A 27,078-nucleotide genomic window follows, 5' to 3' on the forward strand; every position below is an offset into this window, starting at 1 on the left:
GGGATTTGTGCCTTTGTAGATGCAGGGTGCTGCCAGACAGGCAGGTGGTGACCACAAAAGAGAAGTATATGCAGTGATGTAGATCCTAGGTCGAGTCTTATTGTGGATCTAGGACCTCAAGACATGAGGGAGTAACATGATCATGTCAGTGTTTGTGTATCTGATGGTCCTTGACCTGAAAATGACATTTCAACCAGTATTTTGCATTTGACAGCTGATCTCACAGTATGCATGAGCGGGTGGAGACAACACACCTTCTCATTTCTAGGTCTAGGTTAATACCCTCCCTCCTCACCTCCCCCCTCTCCTCCCGATCAGGTGATCAGCAGCCGGGACCGATCGTGCAGCTCGCCCCGGGGAGGAGGAGGAGGAGGTGGTGGTGGTGGAGGAGCGGCAGCGGCGGCAGTAAGGAGGGTTTGTCAATGCTGCCGGGGAGAGGACGGAGCGCAGCATGGGCTGACTGACCGGGGATCCTCTGGTGGTTGTGTTATATCGTCTTCTACCATGGATGAGCCCAACATCCTGAGACGCCGCGGTCTACAGGTAAACGGAAACATCATGCCTGCGCACGGATGTTGTGTGTTTCCAGGAAAACGGGACGAAATCATAATGATGAGAGAGATAAAGGAATCGCTTTCGCAGCTTTAGCCTTTGATGTTATTTATTAGAAAACTCAAAATTGTATTCATCATTTCATCCTTTTTGCACCCCGCCTGGCAGTGCTATGGTTTTTCACTGATCAGTTGTTTAATCATGTCTGGTGTCCATTCATCAGAGCAACATCAGGAGCCCATGAATTGTAGACACTGGTGCACATAATGCAGGTTGTGAATGTGGGGTCTGTATAGTAGATCTGCTCTCTGTAGCCTCTGTGTTTATTTTGGAGCTCTTCATTGGTGCTTTGCTGGATCTAGTTGCCTTGGTGATAGGAGCACAAAACCCAAGGGTTCCTCCATGATTGGCAGAAACACCCCTTTAATCTTCTCCAGGGCACCATGTTTATCTCCGAGGAATGTCCGGGATGGGAATAATGAAGTGTTTTTTCTCCTCTAGTTTATTCACATGTGTATTTTCTGCACAGACGAAGCAGTAACGTTATATCTTCTGTCTGTTTTGGAAAGAGCTGATGTGTTTGTGATAAAAGATTCACCCACACAGGTTTTTCCGTCATCTCCCTTCATTTGACTTCATCTGCAATTTAGAAATGAAACCAAGTCTGTAATGATAATGAGCATGTTGGTGGCTTTATTCTGGTTTCCTTTCGCCTCTGCCTTACAGGCTGACATGCAAAAGGTACAACTTAATGTAAATCTTCATTAGAAACTCTTCCACACATGAATCACTGCCTGAGATGGACTGTCTTGTGCGACATTTCCACATCCCTCAAATCCTGATGACAAAAAGCAGTTTTGCTTTTGCCTGAGCTCAAATGCAATAGCCACGAGCTAGTAAGGATTTATACTTCCTTGGCATTAAATGGGAAGAAGATCCACTTGTTGTACAAGAAACTAGGCCATACTGCAGAAAATGACATTTACAACACACAGGTGGAGATAAGTGGGAGGGACAGAGAACCATTTGTGGGAAGCCCTGTCTGTGCCCTTAGCTTTTTATTAAAATACATATTAAGAATGAACAGTAAGTAAGTGTATGTTTTCACAACAGCAAAAAGATGTTGAGTATCCTCTGATTATGGAGAAGAAGGTGGTTTGTATGGACACTCTCTGGTAAAACGATAAACATCATTCTCTGCTCAAAGATATCAACAGCTGATATCTGCATTCCTAAAAATATAGAAAATGTAATATATTCTTAATTTAATCTTTGTGGTCTCTTCTATTCTAGAAAGAACTGAGTCTTCCTCGCAGGGGAAATGTGTAAGTATTATCATTTTCTCTGTGCCCTCCTTGTGTTTCTCCTCAAAAACCAGACCAGCAGGTGTCTGTCACTTGTCTGCCTTATGTCACGCCATATCCACTGTTATCATACCTCTGAAGGTGATTATCAGGACTGTCAGTCAAAGTGGTCTTACCACTCAGACAGGTTTTTCATAAGGGTGGAAAGTGATAGAGATAAGGATAAAAAAAAAACAAATGCTCTTATATCAGTGGGAGAGCTACTGCATGAAGGGAATCTTCTCAGTGTGTGAGAATCAATAAGTCGTTCTTCTCCTATTGCTAAAAATCCTCCTACAGGTAACAGCTCATGGGTTGTGTTGTTTCTCTCCATCTTTTTCCTGCCTGGAACCGACAGGAACTTTACAGACTGGAACAGTTCCATTGAGGTTTTCTGATTAGAGGAGTGACACACATGAACACTATGAAGAATTTTACTTTACTGACACTGTTCAGGGACTTTCCCCTGTCTTTGGATAAGAAACTATGTTGGCCTAGTTTTACTGTCTGTGAGTCACAGGAAATATCAAAATCACTGAAAGTAGAAGAGAACATCAAAGCTGACAGACTTAAGATTTTAAAGTGTAAGAAATATTTTGTTGCTTACCTACAGGTGAGGAGACAAACAAAGAAATGTTCATTCATACGTGTTAAATCAGAATCACTCAAGACTTTTTTTCCAATAAATCAATCACATATTTCATTTATGAGCAATAGTGTCTGCATGGCATGTTGATTTGCAACAATTGTACAACAACAAATTGGCACCTTGTACATTTTGACATAGGCAGAACATTTAAAAAAAGTTTTGATAACAATTAACATACCGGAAAACAAGCAACCTGGGTAAAGACTTGGGGCTTTTCGTTCCCCTGAAGGTCTGAGTCCACTGGGACTTTGCCCACTTTGGGAACTTGGCAATCTTAACTTTGTATCTTCAAGTTTTTGTTTCTTATTTGTAATCCAAACTGTATCATATGTATGAATTGGCTTATAGCCGATTTGGTTTTGGATTAAAATGTAGAAGGAGAGTTGAACTCATGCTCTCATTAATAAACCTTTAATCCATGATAATCACCAGAATGTTAATTTACCTTGATGACAAAATGCAACGTTCACGTGTAGTCGTGCAGTAAGATACTGCTCCAACCTCGATACGACGTGCTGTGCACGATCTATCAATTTTTTTTTACATTATCGCAAATGCACATTGATAATGAAATAATTTTATTAACACTTAGAATACACTATTTTTCAATTCCTGTGTCCTTGTAGGGGCTCATTTGTGTGTTGGTCGTTAGCAAAATATATCCGACGGTGCTTGAAGGCACCATTAGTCCCGCCTCCCACCGATGTGCGCTGACGCGCCTGCGCGGTGCTGTTATTGCTGGAAAGTTTCTATCACTCTTTACATTTTGGCGAAGCTGCAGCTCGATAATGTCGCATCCTGCTGAAGACGGGCTGCTTTGGGTGTCTTGCTGATAACAGGGAGGCGAAGCGGAGCGGACATGGCCTTTGTGCCGTACCCCTGCAGTGTGTCCGGGGTCAGTTTGGACCGAAGCTGAATGGACTCTCTTCCGTCGGACACTGCGTAACGTTGCTGCCTGAACCCGACGGACGGTTTTAACACGATGCTCCCACTCTAACCGCAGGACATTTGTCATATCTGGACTGACTCAGCTCCACCATGTCTGACCAAAATTATTACTGGACCGTGCTGCCGAGCTACAAAACGAGCTTTGTGACCGGGGCCATGATGAAAAGATCGAAAAGGTAAAGCTAACACGGCCTGTTTCAGGAGCAGACTTCACCTCCAGACGCGGTCCTCGCTGCTCTACTGCAAAACGTCTGCTGTGCCTTTTGTTGCCGTTAGCTTCCCGCTGACATGTCTGACAAATAGCAATTTGTTGAACGCCTATATGCTGAGCTATTTGATTCCCAGCTAACCCCCACGGTGTCTGGTAACATTATCCGCTCACAGCTCCGCACCATGATCATGTCACTGTGATAGCCTACAGTGCCTTACTGTATATGTTGGATACATCCGCCCTAGTTTTAGTTTCCGACAGAAAAACGTGGCCATTGTAAAGTGTGTGTGTGTGTGTGTGTGTGTGTGTGTGTGTGTGTGTGTGTGTGTGGGCAGACTGCATTGTCTGCTACCAGCTGTCGCATGAAGTCTCGGTGCAGATCGATACTCTGAGGCTGTGCTGTTGTAGATGCTCTTATCTCAGAGATAAATGTAATCAGTCTTCACTAAGTAAGGTGGTAACATTAGCCTTTCATGCCTCGCAAGGTCGTGTGTGTTCATAGCGATTGCATTGTCATTTATGACAGTTTTATCTTAATGTTAATATTTAGCCCAGTAGTTTCTATACTGAGTCTAATCTTCCCACAGTCTGCATGTGCTACAGCTGCAGACTGTCAAAGACTGCTTCACTAATGAGTAAATCTCTCAAAGGAAAGCTATGATTTCACACTATAAAGCGTTTAATTTAACTATGCATTTCTTTTATGCAGCTGGTAAACGTGTATCTGTCTTGTAACCCATTCAGCACAGGCTGGGTCTTAATCAAGTTCACTGAGTAAATGCAGCCCTTCGCCATCAGTAAACATGTGAACCAGGCCAGTGCTCCAGTGGCCTATATTCATCATGCTACATAGCTGCCTGCAATGCTCCTACAAATCACACTTGTTAACCCCAAATCTGTGTAGCTGTATCACTGCTAACTGTTGATAGTGCTCTCACATGATTATGATGTGATACAGTCATTCTTTCGTGCCACTCCAGGCTGTGGCTATTTATTCTGTGATAAGGAAATAATGGTATATGCTCAGACTGTTGGTCTGTTTTTGCAACTGTAGGTGTTTATAAGCCAAAGTCAAGCACTTATTGGCTCTCCTTTCTCTCCTTTCTCTTTGTTGCTGTGCCTTCTCTGCCACTTTGAGTCTTTTTGGGTTGGGGGCTATGTACTGTGTGAATGTGCCTCAGCACCGACCCAGAAACGTCAGGCTCTGTTGTCGTCTCAGCCCCTAAATTATTTTAGGCCTTTGCCAGAGAGGAAGAGAGATGAGATTGACATTACTGTAATAAAATGGAGAGCATGATGGAATTGCACACAATTCTGCATTAAATGTAAAAACAGTAAAAAAAAAAAAAACTAAAAGGAACCTTGATTCAATTCAGAATGAATTTAGCAGAAGATGTGTGTGAGAACTAGGCATGAAGAAGTCGGGTGCAATTTGCAAATAAACATACAGGATGTGGACAAAACAACATTTGAATTTTAAAGTAACTATATTTATGTGAGTGCGTCACTTTTGAAGAACATAGTATGTGGCAGCTTTCAAACAGGTCTGTTAGGAACAGCCTTTATTCAACTTTCTTTTCAAAGGAGAACTAGAGAAATTGAATGATTATTGCATGTGTCAAAAAAGATGCACAGTAAGAAAATGCACACAATTTGAGCCAAACTGATCAAAGTCAAAGCCAGCCAGCTGAATAAACACAACCAGCCTAAGAAACAGTAGCAAAATTAAAACGGCACTTCTTTGACACAGTCATAATGAAAACTGTAAATGCCCTTCAAAATGTAGGTACCTTAGCGCTGGTAGGCAAAAAGGCTGAATCCCAAGTGGCGATTAAAAAAAAAAAAAAAAAAAACTCTCTGAGGATTTCAGTTGCTTTAATCTGATCACTGATTTTCTTATAGATAGGTTTGTGTTGTTTGTGTTCATCAATGGTGACAGCTCACTACTGGTATGGACAGTACAATATGTACTGCACTGTTATCTCCTTGGAGCCGTTGCATTAATTTGTTAGCCATGATACATTTTTAATTTATTTACCATTGTAGCAGCTAGCCAGGGCTGTTTTTAAATAGAAATAATACTAATTTTAGTAGTAATAGTAGTAATAATAATAATAATAATAATAATAATAAATACATTCATACATCAGATCATTATCATTGGATAATAATTGATACTTTAGTTTAATACCCTAATCCATGGTCCGTACCCTCCTGATTTATTTGATATCATTTATTTTTGCTGGTTTAATTATTGCTGACACATCAGTCAAATGTAGTGTAGTTGTATGTATAAACACCATTACCAGCACCCTTATCAGTGTTTTCCTTATCATGATAATAAAACCATGTTGCCTGTATTTTCTTTAATGCAGCTGTTTTCTGCGCAAAAAAAAAAGATAAACAACATGTTCTTCTGTGTTTGTAATTACATCGCATAAGCAAATATTTTTTTGTCTTCTGTTTGTTTTGCCTCCTCTCACAGTTCCCGTAACAACAAGAGAAGGAGTTTGGCAGTGGGGACGCCATCGCCCACACTCTCACGACCTCTTTCACCTCTTCCACTTGCCACAGGTACTTGTGTGTTGGTTTTAGCCGTGTGTCTGCACAGGTGATAATGTTTGGCAATTCGACTGGAGTTTTATTAGGTAGTCTGTGTAAGGTCTGTAGTGAAGATTGGTAATATGATAATATTTTTCATGGAGCTTCCTCTAGCTGTCCCGTTCAACTGCCTAAAATCAATGTGGTGATTCATTCAGTACTCTGAGTGACTCAGGGTGTGACAGTGATTTGCCCCCCTGGGGCTGACATAAAAGCTCTTTAGGGACCCTATCAGGAGTAAACGAATTGATTAACAACAGGTCTTCCTGCTCTCGGCTGAAACTGAGATGACAGGGAATAGTTGATGTGTGTGGACGTGTTACTCAACTTTGATAGTTTCAGGTTGTGAAATAAACTACACTAATCATAATTAGATGATCACTGACTGATCAGTGACCTAATTTCAAACTGAGCCTGTAAAATAATTCAACAATAGCCATAAACATAATTTGTTTCAGCTCCTTAACATTTTTTATTTTTGACTCCTCAGCTGGCAGTAGCCCATCAGAAAGTCCTAGAAATGCCTCTGCCAGCACCTCTTCCAACTTCCAGTTTGCCCGCAGGTAAGAATGAACTCTGATGCTTTTTAATGTGGATTTGGTCTAAGGCGCTCTAACTCAGCTTACTAGAGTCATATTTTTCTCCCAAAGACACAAACTAGAGAATGAGTAAAATGTATTGTAGAATCCTGCAAAAGTAAGTGGATGATGCAGATTTCCACATTGGAGTAGCTTCATCTGCAAACATGTGAAAACATAAAAATACATATATGCCGATAGACGTTTATTTCCCTACATGATAAATTCAACAGTAGTAAACAGAATCTGCAGAGAGGTGGAGATAGCCAAGCTGTTTTCTTATTGATATTTTCCAGCAGGCTTCATGTCTGACTCAGCCAAAACAAACTTATAATGACTCAAACAGAGCATCAACATTATTCACATATTTTCTCAAAAGAAAAATATTGCACCTTGAAGTTCATAAAAGAAAAACATGACCTGGCTTATTCCCTTTACCCCTGTAGTGCAAATGAGGCAATGTACAAGCACGCCAAACCATCTGAAAGGCCCCAGGGCATCTTGCTGGACATGGATCTCCACAATTGTCAAGCTAATTAAGGCAACAACAAGTGCACACATTAATTTCTTGTGTATGAGGAAGACTTGCAGAACCTGCCCTCTCCTCGCACGTTTGAAAGTGTGTATAGACTGGCTGAGCTTCAGAGGAACAGCGTGACTGGCATCATGGTCCAGTAGAATAAAATGGTGTGTTTATCACATGCTAGTGAGGGCATTTAGCGCAAAATGGCCACGTGTGGAGTTGTTCTACGGAGATGGTTACAGGTATGCACATGTAGAAGTTTCACCAGTGCTTCTGTCTCGCTCACTTTGAATGTATATGCTGCTTATCTCAAATATCATGCATTATGATATTGCACCATAATTTTGAGGCTAGAGTAGGAATGCCTCTGGATAGAGCTGCACTGCACGAGACTGCATGACTCATCTACATTTATAGAGACTTTGTAAGCTGCCATTGCACAGACGGATGCTGTGGCTGCACTTTTGAGTGCTCCAATGGGTTTATTTGTTATTCATACAAGCTGTACGGTCCTGCTGTTTGTGCAATTATTTTGTCATGTAAACACTGAAGAGCCAGAAAGGCAATAGTTGGCTTTCACACAAAGGATGAATAAGTCTATTTAATGTAAATGAAGGAATAACCGTTCCGTAAGGAACCGTCCCGAGGGTGAGGAATAATCATTTAGTTGCAGCTCTCCTCACCATTAAAGATTCTTGTTTAACCTTGGAGTGTGAGGACTGGCAATACCCTGCACCATAATAAGTTTACCCCTTTACACCCAAGGCTTTCATTCTTACATTAATGCCTGGAGTGGAATAGAAGCTGCTTTTAATTGCAGCTTTTTCCCTTAAGCCTTGCAGGACCTCAATATAGCATCCCACTGTCAATACTAAGGGGCTTAATAACATATAGAAGATGGCATCAGGATACGAACCAGCTGTCACTAATCCTTATTTCAAAGCAGATCCATCTAATGTTATTGTGTCACTTATGATTTAGCTACATCTTCCCAAGAGCTGGTTTCTCTGAGAAAACTTTTCACTGCTCTTGTCATCACAGATTGAGTCAGTGAAGGAAAGTGGGCCATGTCCCAGAGTGCAATGTTGGATGGAAAAGTAGGGGTATAGTGGAGATAGAGGCACTGTTACAAGAGGAAATTCCACATACAAAGGTTGATGTTTTCTGTTTGTATTAGCAATCTTGAGGAGGTGTGTGTGTATGTAGGCACTGTTGGTGTCTGTGTGTGTTTCATGAGCTAAGTGTCTGTAGGTCTCAGTGCTACAGTAGTTGTTGATAGTAGTTTGGCAGGTGTTAAGAAGCAGCAGCAGCAGCAGCAGCAGCAGATTACCAGAGCTGTCACAAACAGGACTGTGACTCTGACTACCAGACCTACTCTGTCACTATCATTAAACACTGTTTATTTTCTTTCTCACTTTGTCTCTTGCCCTGCCCCTCTTCTTCTCTTCATCTCTCTCCTTCTCCATATTTCTTCTTCTTCTGTAGCCAACTGGCCCGCTCTGAAAGGTAAACAAAAGACAAGCTGGTATTTTTTCTTTTTTTTATCACACTTTCAGTCATCAGATGTTACCTCTCAGGTTTCACACTTGCATGGGAAGATCTTACTTTAAATGAGATTTGCATGTATAAAGAGGTGAAACTGAACATTGTAGTGAGTCAACAGGAAGTTTAGGTTTCTAGTACAATGACAAGCAACCACTGAGCAGCATGCTACTCTTTTATCTCTGCAGAGTGGATGGCCGGAGGTGGTCTGTTGCATCGGTTCCCTCATCTGGATACTGCACCAATGCACCTAGTTCATCAGTATCTGTAAGTAGAGTCTGTGTCTCAGTGTGTGTTCCCTTATTGTACTGCTCTTTGTCTGTAAGACGTGTCTCTCTTTGCTTCATCAAGTATTCAGCCTCTTTCCTAATCACTGCCATGGGAGTATTTAGTGCCCTGTGTTACTTTATACTAACTTTATGAGTTGATGGTGCTGTGGTGGCTTGTAAAAGTATAGTATTGACCTCAGACACAGAGCAGGTGTTAAAAAAAATCCACCTTGTTGATTTATAATATACTGGTTATTGGTTTATATATGAGTGTAGGTACTGCTTCGTGTGTAAACTAGATTTTATCTGAAATGATAACTACATGAACATTCTTTCATCATAAATAAAAGATAAGCCATTCATTCATATGTGTCCATGCACAACTGGCAGTAAGCTGTACTTAGGGCAGGTTTAGGCTTAAGGACTGCTTTAACAAAAATTCCAGATGAAGCTTAAGCCAATTTAAAAAATGAAAAAAAAAAACAGCCTCACTAAATAGTCAGCACTGTAATCCGGCCAACTGAGTTTGATGAATAGGTCCTGGATCATGAGCTTGATGGGATTGTGTGATGATTGAGATGTCGGCGTTTAGAATAATCTTTTGGCAAAAATTAAAGATGATCCAGGATCCAAAATGTTGACAGTGAAGAAGTAGAATATCCTCCCTGAGTAGTTTGAAAAATTACTTAATGCTTTTTTCTGTGACAACTTTCATACTTTAATTTCCTTCTTAGAATCAGTTGCACTGTAACTGTGAACTTATCCGGCCACTCTAATGTTCAGAAGAAGCATCACTCCACACAGATCTTGTGGAAACTGTAGACATTTTAAATTAAACGTGTGTTGCTGAAATCATTTGAGTAACGAACACGTAAAGACGGTTTAAAACACTACTGTGTGACTGTCTGGTGGAACTTACTTCAAACCTCCAGTTGATTTGCACGAAACAACTCACTGGAGATGGTGTTGTCTTTTGATGACTCAGCCATAACAGGAAATGTCCAGCGATGATGCATCTCTCCATCATCTGCCTTTTATCAAACGTTCCACTGCGGAGAGGAAATGGGAATGAATCCTCAGATGCCTTTCCCAGAATTTTCCGGCATTTATTCATTTCATTATTAATGATTTTTAGTAACGATCAACAGTTTGATACACATATATGACAAAAAACAAAAATCTTTGAACTTTAACAGCAAAGTTAGTATTTCTAGTAGAACCAAAGAGTGACTAAATTAAATTCAGTGGTTGGAAAGTCTGTTAAAGTTTTATAATTCTTGGTAAATAAATGACTTCATACCAAAATCATTAGAGCGTGTACTCTGAGTAGCCTATTTAGACAGAAGGGAAAATACAGGAATAATAAGACCAATCATTAAAATAACACAGCTCTTGTTAAAATGCATGGTTGCTTTTTTTACTGGATGACATCACATTTTGAGTAGGGACTGCAGTGTTTCACATTTTGTCACTCTGCTTTTCCTATCAGGAAAAGCCAAATGAAGTAGGCACGACGTGCTACGCAGCTACACCCGTTAGTTATTTGTTGAGGGTTTCTGTGGTGATTATCTTGAGATTTTTGTCTTCAAAGTTATTACTGAAACTGCTGTTGGCTGTGAAAAAAACAATAACCAGCTTCTCTGTCACAGCTGTAATTTTGTGTGGCCAACCACATGGGTAGGAGACAGTGAGGTCAGCCTTCCCCAAACAATGCCCCTTTCAGGCTTGTTGTCAGTGAGGCCTTTATGCTGTGCTTTCTCGGCTCTAGTTTCCTCCTCAGGCTGTCTTTCTCCCCCTCTATCACTTATTTACTGTCTCTTCTTGCTCTTTTGCTTGTTTCCCTTGTTTTCCTTTCACTTTTTGTCTCTGGTAGGCTTTCTTTTTTCATGCAGTCAGATGAGCCACTCTTCCCTTTGCTCTTCGTCCAGTGAAACATAGGATCCCAGCCAGATGGGAATTCTCATAAATTCCAGGCTGCATTTCACACATTTTGGCCCTGAAAGAGAAAAAAGGGAATGAATACATGGCCAACATGACAGTAGTTGCTATGCGCTTTAGGGCTTGCAGTAGCAGGAAATAAAAATAAAATAATACTGCAAAATAAAATACTGCTTCAGGGGAACTGAAAACTTAAGCTGATCAAGTCTGCTTTTTAAAATTAGTAAAGAATTAATGTTTTATTTTAGTCTCACAGACATATCCTTGCTAAGTACTTCATCTAAGACTGTGTGTATTAACAGGAAAACAAGTGGATCTGAGAGCTGTGGTATGACTCTCTTATCAGAGGAAGTATCTAAAACAGGATGTTAGATACTCAGAGCAGTCACTTACAAAAACTTGCCATAGATACAAATGCACAAAGGTAGACCAAAACCCAGTTTAATGCTTTTGAGCATTCATCAGTTGATGTTTTTTTTTGTTTTTAAATATCATATTTGAAACCTTTGCCAGTACACTGATCTCTTAATTTTCTTCACCTATTACTTTCCCTTTTCTTTTTTTCCACCTCCATGCCCTTTTCCTCCCAGTCCTCCTCTTCCCAGGAGTTATTGCACCAGTTGCCCTTACAGCCCACACAAGATGATCTCCACTTCCTGTTCAAACATTTCCGGAGCACGGAGAGCGTGGCAGATGAAGAAGGAGCACACCCATCTCCCCCTGTCAGAGTCCGATCTCGCAGTCTCAGGTAGCTTGGATTGAACACATTCAGTTACTATATAGCCCAGACATACAGTATGAACTTTATTGTTTATGAATTTATGAATGTGGTTTGTTTAGTAGACAAGCCTTTCTAGTTAAAACAACAAATTTAAGCCTATAGTTCAAAAGGTAACTCGCAATGAAACATCACTGAAAGTTTCATTAACATTCTTGATCCAACCAAGACTCATGTCTGACTACAGCTGCAGTGTGTTGCTTGTGTCCTGCTGCCACGCTGAGCTTGGGCAATTCTGCTGTACTAATTGAAGATGTGAGCTGGTGGATTTTATATAAATCCTTCCACCTCCAGTAGATTAAGGTTGTCATTTACCACCCTACCTTTTGTTCATTTTCCCACTGTTACTTAGCTGCTTATCCAAACATGGATTTAAAGTAATTTTACAAGATACAAAATAAACTGTTAGCAAGCCACCGAAACGCCCTAAACAAGAAATGTAACATATAATATGATTGTTGCTCAACTTCAAGTACAAAAGTGTGGGAAATGTGTTGCAATTTATTTCATATGATCACAAATGATGAAATACTGGATGGAAGGATTCAAGTATGGTGGAATAATTATTTTATGTGGTTCTTCTACTAGTTATCCCCTGGATTAGAAAATTGCATTTCCTCATCATTTAGCATCTCAGCTCTCATTAAACATTTAAGCCCTCTAAATAGTTCTAGTGGTGGGGAGTTTAGAGGTTGCTGGAGACTTTTATGATGGGCTGTGGATGGTGTTGGCAACATCTTGATGTGGTTGTTTTTCTGTGACGTGTTCTTGCCTGTGCTGCTTACTCACACACACACACACAGACTTATAATGGGACATGCTGTGGTTGGCAGAGAAGGGTTTTAGAGAGTCTCGTACATATTTAGGGACTCTTTAGATATGTCTATGGTATCTTAATATTTGGTTACTAAATGAAAAGTCATTTTAAAATGTGACTGTATAGTTGAACCTACCATTTACATGTAGGGTTGTTAACTTTACTTGATGGTTATAAAACCAGCAAAGGCACAGAATGATCCTGAATGATCAGTTTAACAGTGGAACATGTGATTCCACAAACTCTTCAACATGTTTGCACAAGAGAAAACTCCACCAGTCAGGTAAAATTTTGGACTATGAATTTCTACACTGCCTGTCCAAAAAAAACATGCACTCTAATATTTAGTTGGAACGCCTTTAGCTTTAAATAAGGCATGTGTTCACTGTGGCATAGTTTCAATAAGCTCCTACAATATCGCAACACTTATTCTCGTCCACAGTTGCATTACTTTTTCGCCAAGATCTTCTATTGATGATGGGAGAGTATGACTGCAGCGCAAAGTCTTCTCCAGCACATCCCAAAGATGTCATGCTCCCTGAACCACTCTTTCTTGATGAATCAAGAAATCAGGAAAGAAAGAATCCATTTATGTAATAACCTGGTCATTCAGTATATTCAGGTAGTCAGCTGACCTCAGTCTTTGGACACATAACGTTGTTGAACCTAGACCTGACCAACTGCAGCAACCCCAGATCATAGCACTGCCCCCACAGGCTTGTACAGTAAGCATTAGGCATGGTGGGTGCATCACTTCACCTGCCTCTCTTTCTACCCTGATGCTTCCATCACTCTGGAACAGAGTAAATCTGGACTCAAACCACATGACCTTCCATTGCTCCAGAGTCCAATCTTTATGCTCCCTAGCAAGTTGAAGCTTTTCACTGACAAGTGAATTTCTTGAGGACAAGGGGACTACACAACTGTTGAATCCCCAATCCCTTGAGCTACCTTCACATTGTATGTGTGGAAATGCTCTTACTTTCACATTTTTTTCCAACCACAATTCTTTCATCAGAGGTGATGGTTGCCCATTATTCTTCCAGTTTTTAATAATGTTTCAGTTTTAGTAGTTTCATCTATCTCTTTGGATGTTTTCCTTCCTTGATGTAATCAATAATTTGAGGCTTCTGAAACAGATTAACATCTTTTCAACAACCACACAATGTGTCTTCTGACATGGTTGTTTAAAAAGCTGCTCACTGCATCAGTTAGGGTCAAACAACTTGTTACCAGCTGAAAAATAATCATCCAGGCAATAATTATCCAATGGGAGTCTCTTACCTATTTGTTTAGTTAAATCCAGGTGTTTTTTTTTTTTTTTTAATTTTATTTTATTTTTTTTATTATTTTTTGGACACTGGTGTAGTGTATAATTGTGATTGACTTTTATAGTACTTTTTAAAAACAAAAATACTTACTTTAAAATACTGCTGCTCACATAAACTGTAAAACCAGATGACTGCAAAGTGCTAAGCGCTAAAATAGCTCCAAAGGGTGTGTAAAGCATTTCTTATTGCCCTGAAATAGGTCCCAAGGGGTTAATGGTTGAGGGTTGTTGCCCTCAAATAAAACCTCACTACATGTGCAACTGTTGTGGTTTCTCAAAAAGAGTATGTATGTAGTGATATGTCATATGTTGACATTTTTATTTTTACTATGTGTGTGTATAGGGGCACCCAAGATCGCTATTTTTACCATTTGTGATGTCAGTACATTGAGTTGTAATGTGTATGTGCAGTTTAGAAGGTGCCCTCTTGTAACCGAATCTGTACACACAACAGATGTGGTCATGGATACTGCAGATGAAAACCTGATCTGAATCACATCAGTCATTTTCACACGTGCTGTGCTTATGACTTGGGTAGTAAACACTCTGAGTCAAGCACTTTTAACGTACCTGTAAGAATGGCATAGGTTTTATGTAGGTTTAAAAATGTTTTTGTGATGGACAATATTATTTAGCATCAGCGTATCAGTGTTTGTATGTTGAACTTTAAACACACACACACACACACACACACACACAGTTTTTATGTAATTTAGCATCCATAAGTTATTGACTTTATCTGAAATCAATATCAAAAAAATGTATTGTTTTGTAGAATTTCTGATTTTGTTTTTGTTTTTGTTTTTTTTGCCTGGTTCTCCTCCAGCCCTGGACGGACATGTGGAACATTTGACAATGAGATTGTCATGATGAATCATGTCTACAAAGAGCGTTTCCCTAAGGTATAGTCAAGTTTTTCTTGTTGTGTTAAATGTTCAAACATCGTCACTTATGTTAATGTGTATGCATGCTCAAAAAGCTTCATTACACAGGACCAGCACAGGAGATTTTACTGTTTCTTGCAAAATTATTTTTGCAAATTCTTGAATCACTCACTGATATGATTTGAAAAAATGGTTAATATTCCTGTCAGTATTTTTAACTATCTCTTCCATCTTGGTTGTTTTGCAGGCGACAGCCCAGATGGAGGGTCAGCTGCTCGACATCATTGCAGAATGTTCCCCAGACACTGCACTGCCCCTTGCTGATGGTGTGCTGGGGTTCATTCAGCACCAGCTGATGGAGCTTGCCAGAGACTGTCTGGACAAGTCCCAGAAAGGCCTGGTTACTTCCAGGTACTTTATGGAGCTGCAGGAGAAACTAGAGAAACTGCTGCATGAGGTTAGTGTTTTTAATTTTCAATAAAATATTCTCCCTCATTTTAAGAAACGTAATCATAACTTTGTTTTCAGTTATTATTATTATTATTATTTATCAGTGGATTTCTGATTGTTGGTGCCTCAGTTTAGCATGTCATGTTCATGTAGAACATGACATGCTAAACTGTACCAGGAACATTGAATTGAAATTACCTGTTTGATTGCTTCTCATCGGTACTGATTGCAGTTCATTGGCCAGTAGTAGTGTTGTCATTTTTCATTATTGAGTAGATCTGTGCAGTGGATGAGTCTTTGATTATGGAGTGATCTATTACATAACCTGTACTGTAGCAAATACTGCCTTCTGCAAAACAGATTATGGCTCCTGCTGCAGACTCAGACCCCAAATTACTTTCTTAAATTACTCAGAAAGTTGGATAATTTGACAGTTGACAGTTTATTTATGATGCCATAGTTACAGCAGTTGATGCAGTGCTTTCTTGTGTTCATCCAGTCTCCTAGTAACTTATTTGTTATACAGTCCAACATGGATAACTAATTGGATAACAATTTCCACTAAAACCACATTTCTGTAATTATTTTTTTCGTCATAGCCACAAAAATATTTTCCAGCAATTTAGTTAAAGCAAATGGTCCCTTATGGCCACATGGTAAATAGTTAAATGTGTGCCTGCTGTGTTAGAATTAAAGTTGCTACTCAGTAATGCCTTTATGCTTTAGGCCTTTAGCAAATCTTGTAGTAGGTTTGAAAGAATAAGCAATGTTACTAACTAACTAACTATTAACTGACTTCGTAGAACTTTAACTGACTGTTATTCAGTCGACCTCTGCAACACAGATTGATCAAGGCAAGGCGTTGGATGATTTAATGAATGCTAAAAGCGTATTTGCAAGTATCTTCTATGATTTATAAATCTGCCAAAGCAGCGAGCAGAAGTGAGTGTTGATGCAAGATGTTGAAATACCGGCCACGATCCCTTGAATCAGCAACAGTACAATGTAAGAAGATGAAGTGGATGCTAAAAATAACGAGTCATACAGGGTAGACAGGCTTTGTGGATGAGCTGTGTTGCCACATGGCTTGTGCCAAACGGATTAACTCACATTAATAACCCAGTGCCCTTTGTTTTTCCTTGAGCAGGCGTATGAGCGTTCAGAGAGTGAGGAGGTGACCATCATCACCAAACTGGTCAAGAAGATTCTCATCATCATCTCCAGGCCGGCCAGACTCCTGGAGTGTCTGGTGAGACTCGCTGTTAGACACAGTAGTGATTATAGGCATCATAGTGACACAACATCAGCATAATGTTCACCAGCTTTTAAAGCCTTGAACAAAGTATCTGTTCCCACACATGCAGGTATGATGGGTGACTGAGATACATCAATATCTTTTAGTAATGATGGCTTTATTAGCAGTAATAACACAGTTGTCTGTTATAATAAACAAACAGCAGGTCTGCCTTGCTCGTCCTTCATCATTACTGACAATTTAAGTTCTAAAATTAGCGAGCCATGAAAAACACTGAGTTTATTTCTTCACCCATCACGACTTTGCCACAACTGTATGTTTGTGGTAGAAACCTTTACAATACATAAAATATCGCATATCGTGTTCAGCTTATTGAAGCATACAAAAGAGCTTGTTCCACACATTGCAACTTGTGCAGTTCACACCTTTTGTTCTTGTTGTTACATATTGCCATTTTCTCTTGGAATTAAGTGCGTTTTGGTTTTGCCAAAGCCAAGGTAACCCATAATAAAAACTCTAAAAAAAACACAATGTGTCTTTTTTTTCCTAGGAGTTTGATCCAGAGGAGTTTTACCAACGCCTGGAAGCTGCAGAGGGTCAAGCCAAGGTGGGCCAGGGGATCAAGACTGATATTCCCAGATACATCATCAGCCAGCTTGGCCTCACCAGGGATCCCTTGGAAGGTGCAACGCTTTTTTCATGTCCTGCAGTATAGTTGCACTTTATTTTTGCTGCTATTGTGAATTTTATCAAGCATATAAGAATGCATATAATTTAAAAATAAAATGTAAACTTTGAAAGAATACAGTGACCCAAGGAACCTAAAGAGCCCCCCCCCCTTCTACATTAAGAAAAGTTGCATCTTTCTTCTATTTATCGACAACATTAAAACACTTTTGCTACAGGGAGATGGAGTGTGTTTTTAAGAGTAGAGCTTACCTCACCTATAAAATAAATTAGTTTAAATTTAGTTGCAATTCTGACAAAAATATGCTATTAATTCAGTATTCAATTTTAGTTTTGTTGACCTCAACTCTGTGTGTGATGCTGTTACAGAAATGGTCCATTTGGAGCAGACGAGCCCGAGTCACAGATCTGCCAGCAGAGAGTCTGATGACTCTGCAGAGACAACACTTCTTCAGGTATACACTTACATTCAAGAAGAAGAAGAAGAAGTAGTTAAGTGACTTGAGACACTGACAGGATAAAAGGTGGATGAGCCGTATTGGAGTTTATACTGAAGACATAAAAAATGTCATAAGTGAAACAATGTGGCAGTATGGATATGTAGATACAGTCTAAGGCAGACAAAAACACTTCATCACAGTGACATTGTCAAAGTCAAGACGCATGTGTATGCAGGCTATTTTGGAAGTAGTGCAGCTCATAAGTTCTGTTATTTTCCATCTGTGTTTGTGTGTGATACAGAGCCGAGCTGCCTGCACCCCTCCTCGTAGGAAACCACTGGAGAGTGACTTTGAGACTATCAAGCTCATTAGCAATGGCGCCTATGGGTGAGTGAGACAGACTTCTTTGTTTGTGTTTGACTGACTCATTCCCTTTGTGGACACTGCAGAGAGCCAAATAAAAGCGGAAAAGAAACTAAAATGAGGATGTGTTATTGCAGTATGTTCGTATTTACACTGAGAAGTTATTTGGGCAATTTTGTTTCTAGTATGTACTGATGTTCATAAGTAAGTGATGCGAAGGTTTCCATATTGTCTTTTTTTCCTAATAAAATTTCTCAATTATTTCCCTCCACACCCGTCATTTTCTCACTGTCCCCGGTATTTCTCTTCTTGTTTAAGTCTTCCATTCATTCTTCAACCTTCTTTTGTCCTACAGGGCTGTATATCTGGTGCGCCACAAGGAAACCCGTCAACGTTTTGCCATGAAGAAAATCAACAGGCAGAACCTGATTTTAAGGAACCAGATCCAGCAAGTGTTTGTGGAGCGAGATATCTTAACTTTTGCTGAAAACCCATTTGTGGTTTCTATGTTCTGCTCTTTTGAAACACGGAGGCACCTGTGTATGGTTATGGAGTATGTGGAAGGTAGGAGTAATATCATAAGTGTTATGTTTTGACAGAAATGCTGTACTCTGTTGAAGCCTAAACAAACCACCTGAACCGGTGGTCTGTCTTCTTCCATTGTATTTTAAGGTGGGGATTGTGCCAACCTGTTAAAGAACATTGGTCCTTTGCCTGTGGACATGGCACGGATGTATTTTGCAGAGACTGTCCTGGCCTTAGAGTATCTTCACAACTACGGCATTGTCCACAGAGACCTCAAACCTGACAAGTGAGTCCCAAACCAGTCACAAAAGAGTTTTTCTTTTTCATATATATTTCAGGAAAAGTCACATTTGTAATGATTTGACTTGTCTTTAAATGATATTTAAACACTGTGATTTGTGACTGGGTTTCCATTTAATGCAACTTTAAACATTTTTGTATTTGCTTCCTTTGTAGTTTGTTAATCACCTCCATGGGGCACATTAAGCTCACAGACTTTGGATTGTCAAAAATTGGTCTAATGAACATGACTACCAACTTGTACGAAGGACACATTGAGAAAGACACCAGAGAGTTCATTGACAAACAGGTTTGTCTTCTTTTATCTTGTCTTCTCCTCGTCTTGGCTACTCTAACCTTAAGTAACATCACTTTCCCCTTTCTATATTTTCCTCTCCACAGGTGTGTGGTACCCCAGAATACATTGCTCCAGAGGTGATCCTCAGACAGGGCTATGGGAAGCCTGTGGACTGGTGGGCCATGGGCATCATTCTTTATGAATTCTTAGTGGGGTGTGTGCCTTTTTTTGGAGACACACCTGAACAGCTTTTTGGTCAGGTGGTTAATGGTAAGAGATCCTTTAATTACTGAGTCATCAAATAGAACAACAACTCAGCTTAGTAGAGGTTTCATTTTTATTAATCGTTGTTTTCCAGTATGAAGCCATCACAATATTTCTATGTAGTTCTGACTGTTAGTCCCCTGAGGGGTGTAGATACATTTAAATCCCTTCCTAGACATACTAATATGTGCCCATTTGTCCAGATGAGATCATCTGGCCAGAGGGTGAGGACGCTCTCCCAGCTGATGCCCAGGACCTTATTACCAGACTGCTGAGGCAGAGCCCTCTTGAGCGCCTGGGAACAGGTTGGTGTCAGCATGACTGATGGATTGGTGGACAAGGCTCTCTGGATTATAGCCTACTGCGTCCCAGGCTGCACAGCACACACACTGTGACCTTATGCTGACCAACAATAAGCACATAGTTTCTTGTCTATGTTACCTGTTCAGATTCCACACCTGGCTATCACACTAAAGGGCAATAGTATGCAGTTCCAGTCGTTTGTGACTTTATTTTATAGAATTAATGTAGAAATCATGAATCATGACATTGTTATTCATGCAACAGTCTGATTGAGGCAGAGACATATTTAACCAGATTGACAGATGACTAAGCCACCGTGGCCTGTTTGTGTCTTTTCCAGGTGGAACCACTGAGGTGAAGATGCATATGTTCTTCCTGGGGCTGGACTGGAATGGACTCCTGAGGCAGAAAGCTGAATTTATACCACAGCTAGAGACTGAAGAGGACACCAGTTACTTTGACAGTGCGTACAATTATTTATAGGCACACCTTTGTTAGAATCGCAGATTCTCATGATACAATGAGAATAGGAATAAGAATGTAACAATTTTTGTGTTTGTCTATTTTTGATGCAAAAACTGCGGTGGCAATTAGGATTAAAACAATGTTCATTTTTTAATGCACTGTCATGTGTGCTCCGTGCAGCCCGATCAGACCGCTACTGTCACCTGGGTTCAGATGACGATGATGAAACCAATGACGATGAATCATCTGTGGAGCTCCGCCAGTTCTCCTCTGTCGCCCACCGCTTCAGCAAGGTAATTATTACTGCACTGCTATTTAAAAAAAAAAAAAATCCAACATTATTAATCAAACATAAAACACTGCAGTAAAAACACTCAACTAAATATCTGTGTGAGATAAAAGAACAATTTAACACATTTTTGTGAAACTCTAGGTGTACAGCAGCACAGAACACCTGTCAACCTCTACTCCATCCAATCAGAGTCTGTCGTCATCGGAGCGAAGCCACAGTGAGGAGAAGGAGGAGCGATGGGAGGGCAGAGGAGTCCTTTCCCCTGGAGATGGACACAAACATTTGGTTGGTGGAGACAGGAGGACAGATGGACACAGGGGGAGGTGAGAGAGAGAGAGAGAGAGAGAGACTGAGATGTCTTAGTTATGAGTGAAAGAAAATACAGCCCTCTATTTCTGATTTAATGAACGATGTGAGATAGAAATCTAATATTCTCTCTTCTTTATGAGATTGGATCTTTTTGTAGGTTAATATTGATAGTTCACCCAGGTTTAATTATTTTGTTATACAGTTGTTTTTTTTTTTTTGGTGTGCTGCTTTTCAGTGCTATGAATCCCCTTTAAGCTACATACAGTTTAAGGCATACGTGACCTCTACTGACTAAATTGTGTTGTAAATTTGATGTAACAAAGCTCATATACTTATTTGGATGGAATTGGTATACTTGCAGTCCTACATACCCCTGCCCAATTTCTAAAGTTCTTCTTTTTTTTGTGCTGTGTGTAGTCTGCGACCTCGTGCTTCATCCAGTTCCTCTCAGTCAGAGCGCAGTGCCAGCCCACTGGTGATGAACAGCACTCAGAGCCTTGACATCATGCCCCGCTTTGCCATTTCTGCAGAGGAAGAGGGTAAGACTGACCGCTACAAACATCTGGTCATGCTTTTCTTTTATTTTGCAATTGTGGAAGACCAGTACTTATGCTCTTTGCTTTTTGATTGAAGATGGAATGGTATCCAACCTGCGGCGCATCCGTCTCCGGAGCAACAGCACAGGCACCAGGCCCTCCTTCCGGAGAGGAGCATCTCGACGTATTGCTCACCAGCTAGAGACCCCAGAGAAACCCAAATCCCCATCTAGCAAAGTCCCTAAGTCTGCTTCTGTGTCTGGCCTATCTCTTATCATCACTCCAGGTAGACAGGATGTTAATGCTTACTATAAAATGTTATCAGGGCAGCAGTATAATTAAAAAAAATTGAAATTCAAAGACATAATATAATTCAAAGAAAAGTAAATTAAACATCGTATACTCTTCTGAGGTCACGACTGTAATACAGCACATGGATTTGAGATTGTTAATGTGTTAACAGCGCCCTCTGCAGCCTGATGCCGTGTAACGTATACTGTAAACATGCAAACCACAAGTAATGTGGCCAACCTGAAAATGATAGTTTAAACTAAGAATTGTAAAAAGTAGAATAACTTCAAAGGTGCAGCAGTAACACTATCCATAAACTCCCAACTGATTACCTTTCTCATCATATTCTCCTGACTCAGATGACTCAGCTGGTCCTCCTACAAGCCCCAAATCCTCCCTGTCGTTGTCGTCCAACCCCTCATCAAGGGACTCGTCTCCCAGTCGGGACCTGTCTGTCAGCGTCAGCTGCCTCAGGCCTCCTGTGGTCATCCACAGCTCTGGGAAGAGGTTTGGCTTTGCTCTGCGAGCTATCAGGGTCTACATGGGAGACAGTGATGTCTACACCGTCCATCATATGGTCTGGGTATGTGTTCTCATCTCATGTTTAGCTGGTGTTTTTCACATGAGAAAAATTCAGTATATTTTTACAAATTTAAAGTGTAATTGTGTAAGATATACTGTACAATTCTAAATATGACATATTATTACAGATTAGAACAACTTTTATGACCTTCGGGGTTTCTTTTCAGTTGGCATAAGATTATGTACTGACTACTGTAAATACACGTGCTGCCATTTATTTCTTATTCTGATTCCTTGACCAGTAATTTTGAGGTTGTGTGTCCACAGTGTGTTGAGGAGGGCAGTCCTGCACATGAGGCAGGATTAAGAGCTGGTGACCTCATCACTCATGTCAACGGAGAGTCGGTCCAGGGACTCGTCCACACTGAGGTGGTGGAGCTGTTACTCAAGGTACGAAGGCTTATACTATAGTTCTAGTATGGAAAACATATTAGTGACCAAACATACTATATGTTCAGTTGTTATTGAGAACATGTTCTTATATGGCTCTTGCTGCCTTCTAAGAGAGGTGTTTATGTTAATGAATGTTTTAAACAGAGTGGCAACAGAGTGACACTGCAGACAACTGCCATGGAGAACACTTCTATTAAAGTGGGCCCTGCCAGAAAGGCGAGCTACAAAGCCAAGATGGCCCGACGCAGCAAAAAGAGCAAGAGGAAGGACGGACAGGACAGGTATGTTAGGGTGGAATGACGTAATGCTTCAAGCTTAACATTACATTTTAGATTTTCACGTGCTAGTAATTTTAATGTTGACATTTTTAGTCTTATAGTATATTTCCTATATTTTTGTTTGTCCAGAGTTTGTACATTTGGAATCAAATAATTATTATAATTAAAAAAATTATTATGACACGAGAGGTCAAAGCAAATGTAACATAATACATGCAATGCAATATGTTTTGGATCAAAAACCCAAAATATGAGTTCAACATATTTACATCACCAGTTGATCATAGTTTATGTAAGTTGTTTCTCTACCTCTAGTTCCAATGTGTTGTAGATTTGTTTTCTTGAGTAAGCACAAAGTCAAACCAAATAACAAAGCAAATATTTGCTATCTGTTCTTTTTTTTTTTTTTTTTTTTTTGTAGCAGACGACGAAACATCTTGAAGAAGCTATCTAAACATACACCTCCTCCACCCATGCAAAGCAGTCGTAGCTTCTCTTCGGGCTTCCACCAGTCGTCTAGTGACAGCCTCTCTGGTTCCCCCACTCAGAGTCTCTCTCCTGGACCTTCTACACCGTGTCGCTCCCCTGCTCCTGACCACTCTGGAGGTGAGGCAGGATGACTTGTATCACTTATAGACTGCAGCCAATCTGGTCCTGTGTCTTGTGGTTGTCATGGGGTGAAGTAACAATATCTACTTAATTCAAACTACTTTATCTCTTTCTCTTTCAGATTCAAGTTCTTCTCCTTGCTCCAGCTCTCCTAACTCGCCCGTGCCACAAGCCCGCCCCAGTTCCCTTCATGTCTTAGGTCGGTACACCAAAGCTGGCCGCTGCAAGTCCACCAGCAGCATCCCCCCTTCTCCGCTGGCCTGCATCCCACCTCCACAGCCTCTCTCTCCCCAGTGCTCTCCATCCTGCCTCCCCACTCACCCCAAGTCCCTGCAGGGTTTCCATGGCAAGACATTGTCCCCTCCTACTATTGCTCGCCATTCTGTTCGTCCCCGCAGTGCAGAACCGCCACGCTCACCACTGCTCAAGAGAGTCCAGTCAGCAGAGAAGCTAACGGGAGACAAGACGACAGGAGGGTACCATGGAGATAGGAAGGCATACAGCACCCGTCGCCATACCATGGAGGTGCCTCTGTCTGAAGGCGAGGGCCTGGAGGATATGGATGGGGACCCCGCCGCTGGGTTTGTCTGTGTTGGTGAACATGGCCGTCAGGGGCTGTACATTGGAGGGCAGAGGGGCCACCAGGACACAGCCAGCGAGCATCATCGATGTACCCCCTCCCCACAGCATCGTGGAGGCAACCACCACTCCAAAGAGGTGGTGGTGATGAGGAAGCTGGCACTGTCAGAGCGGAGGGATTCATTCAAGAAACAGGAGGCTGTGCAGGAAGTGAGTTTTGATGACCTGGAGGAGAGAGAGGCAACACCGAGCCCCACGTTTCCAGCCACGCAGCCGAAAACATTCAAAGCATCCTGGATCAACATATCCCAGTCAGAATCCAGCGTGAAACTGGAAGGAAGGGGATCACAGTCACAGAAACCCAAGTCTAAAGACAAAGAAGGGTTTTAGTTTTACCTTGCCAGAAATAACAGCTCAAAAAATATATAGAGAAGTCCTTGACCTCCTACTGTACTTACATTTGAAGGACACACGTGTCCATAAAACTGTGACAAAATCCAAAATCACCATACTGACTGCCTAAAGTTATGTTTACTTCCTAGTTGCTTGTTTTCTCTTGGTTCTCAAATCACTGTGGCACCTGTAACTGACGTATTTTGTAAATATTTTTGGTTTAAATGAAGAAACTTATTTATGACTTTTTATTCTCATCTTGTTTTGGTTGTTGAAAATACATCGGATGCTACAGCTGTTTTTATTTCAGGAATTGCACAAAAGAGACGCCACGCAACAACTTTTTGGTGAGGTTTTACTGTATGTGCAGAAAAGGGGGGGAGGGAGGCAACACCAGTGGATATCACTGTGTTTGATTTTTATAAGCCGCAATGCCTGTTTAGAATGGGATGTTGCTTCGTGTTTAGCGAGTCTTTCAAACAAACTGTGTTTGTCCTAAAACATATACCGTATTATAGAATTTCACAAGATATTCAGTGCTGCTTCTCAAAAGAAATTACAGATTGTAGTAGTACATATTTAGCCTAATTGATCCTTAACACATGCTTTGTATAAATACCATCATCATATTTGGAAGCCCAGCGTTGGTGCCAAAGCATGGTTTAACCATAGGAACCATTTTAAAGAGGTACTGTAGTTGTACATAACAAGCTTCATGCATGCACTGGCCCTGCCACCACTTGCTGTCTCTCTTGCTAAGGAAAAAAAAAAAAGTACTGCCCCTCATCTAGCAGTGGTTTAAGTCATAACCTGATCAACATGCAGTTCAGGTGTGTAGATAAAGGCTGTCGTCTCTGTCCTCTAATACCTACGTGAATCGAGCCTCCGTCCAGCTCTCGAACTTCACCGAAGGGTTTTCACAAGTCGTAGTAACCGTGTAACAATTAGAGCACACTTAGGTTTCAGGGCGATCTTTCTCCGTGAGAGTCAAAACTTGTACAGTGGATGCAACAAACAAAACTGCCTCCGTTGGCTGTTTTTAATGTGTATTATGAATGAATGTTTACATTTAGTGCAAATATGTGAGTGTGGATTTAACATGGTTTTTTTTTTTGTTATAAATTATTGTGGCATAAACAGAGGAGTGACATAGAATGACAGAGTTCAAAGTTCAACTAGAAGCCCTGAATGGATCAAGGAATGACTGGAGATGATCACGTTTTATATATTTTCATATGGAAACAGTCTTGTTGCAGTACTAATAAACTATGTTGTTGATGTACTGTATGTTGTTGATAGTGGACCTTATAATGACTGTTGGTGGTGTTATCAGAAAGTGACCTTGTAAAGATAGATGGACTCTCTAATGTGTGATATCACTTAAGTGGCATGGTCCTAATCCCATGTTTGACTAGCATCGAAGGATCGTGCATGCTTCATGTCCCATTATATATACATATATTTTTAAGTTTAAAGTTACTAATCTCATTAGATAGACCTTGAGTTTGAGTCACTGATTCAAGCTTTAAATAAGAGAGGAGAATACACGAGATTTAGTTTTCAGCTATGCATGTCTTAGTTTTTTTTTTTTACCCCCCATTTTAAACTTTTTTTATTTTATTTTTTTTTTAAATTTTTTATTTTTGGAAGTGTTTGGATCAGCAAACAAAAAATGCTTCCAGTAGAAAAGTGTGTCCTGTGTTTGTAGTTTTATGAAAGCACACAACTTTGTCTTTTGTGAAATAGAGAGGAGTTCAAATTAGAGGATGGACATTTGTTTACTGTACTGTGGAGGGGAAAATATGTGTGTGTGTAATTTATAACCAAATTTCTGATGCAATATACATCTTAGTATCTTTTTTTTTTATTTTCATCTCCAGCAAACTGTCATAGTATCTCTTGACCATATGGTATAATTTTTTTTTAATCGAGAGATAATTTTGTGACGATGTCAGCATTAGTCCATGCCATTGGTTTGACAAGTCCGAATGGAGCATCACAAGGAGCTTCTTGTCTTTTATTTTTTGGCAGGTTGTGTGGAAAACGTTCATGTTAATCACAGCGGTGCTCAGCTGTCATCCTTCATATTCTCCACGTGTTTCAGTGTGTTTGTGTGTTAAGGATTGGTCCCAAATGTCAAACTGGCCTTTGTGAAAGTCCTACCATGTGGGTATCTGGTGCAGACTGTTGTGACATTGTCTGTTTTTCTATTGTCTTTACAGTGCTTGAATAAAATGAATTGCAAAGGACTGAAAAGTCCTAGAACAAAAATACTTTTGTACTTGTCATCTGTCCCTCATACAACAAATTTAACATTCATACTTTTTGCTGTTTAGTGGGGGGGGGTCACATACAACTACAGTATTGTTTATTCTCTGTAGTAATAATACACTTGAGATAATTGTAGACTGAGTGATTATTTCCAGTACAGGAAGTAATATCACATTTTAGTAAGTAATCACATTTTACACGGACATAAGACTTCAAAGACTTTCTTTTTCATATGAAGAGAACTACATGAAAA

At 40.3% G+C, this 27,078-nt stretch overlaps 1 protein-coding gene across 6 annotated transcripts; it reads left to right on the forward strand.

Moving 5' to 3' along the window:
- Positions 1-402: 402 nt before the first annotated feature.
- mast3a (microtubule associated serine/threonine kinase 3a) lies at positions 403-25,315 on the forward strand. Of its 6 annotated transcripts, XM_026374509.2 has the most exons (28): positions 403-543; positions 1,846-1,877; positions 6,189-6,277; positions 6,795-6,867; positions 8,891-8,911; positions 9,136-9,214; positions 11,745-11,902; positions 14,906-14,981; positions 15,211-15,420; positions 16,561-16,662; positions 17,219-17,351; positions 17,725-17,810; positions 18,097-18,182; positions 18,514-18,722; positions 18,831-18,969; positions 19,140-19,272; positions 19,365-19,530; positions 19,728-19,829; positions 20,168-20,290; positions 20,473-20,585; positions 20,726-20,907; positions 21,311-21,432; positions 21,527-21,715; positions 22,080-22,303; positions 22,570-22,692; positions 22,840-22,976; positions 23,395-23,579; positions 23,704-25,315. In XM_026374509.2, exons 1-28 carry the CDS (start codon positions 505-507, stop codon positions 24,549-24,551), a joined length of 4,179 nt encoding a protein of 1,392 aa, XP_026230294.1. In that variant the 5' UTR covers positions 403-504; the 3' UTR covers positions 24,552-25,315. The 6 variants fall into 6 exon arrangements, with proteins under 6 accessions (XP_026230294.1, XP_026230293.1, XP_026230295.1 ...); XM_026374508.2 differs by lacking the exon at positions 8,891-8,911 and having other exon boundaries at positions 405-543; XM_026374510.2 differs by lacking the exon at positions 8,891-8,911 and having other exon boundaries at positions 405-543; positions 23,398-23,579.
- Positions 25,316-27,078: the final 1,763 nt, after the last annotated feature.

Source organism: Anabas testudineus, chromosome 17 (assembly GCF_900324465.2).
Source record: "Anabas testudineus chromosome 17, fAnaTes1.2, whole genome shotgun sequence".
Lineage (NCBI taxonomy): Eukaryota > Metazoa > Chordata > Actinopteri > Anabantiformes > Anabantidae > Anabas > Anabas testudineus.

What these genes read in the sequence shown, in the direction of transcription:
- mast3a (XM_026374505.2), top strand. Translation starts at nt 3,583, where the DNA reads ATGTCTGACCAAAATTATTACTGGACCGTGCTGCCGAGCTACAAAACG. An exon ending in GTCCGATCTCGCAGTCTCAG is followed by an intron (nt 11,903 to 14,905) that starts GTAGCTTGGATT and finishes GTTCTCCTCCAG; the next exon opens with CCCTGGACGGACATGTGGAA. An exon ending in TCGCCCACCGCTTCAGCAAG is followed by an intron (nt 20,586 to 20,725) that starts GTAATTATTACT and finishes GTGAAACTCTAG; the next exon opens with GTGTACAGCAGCACAGAACA.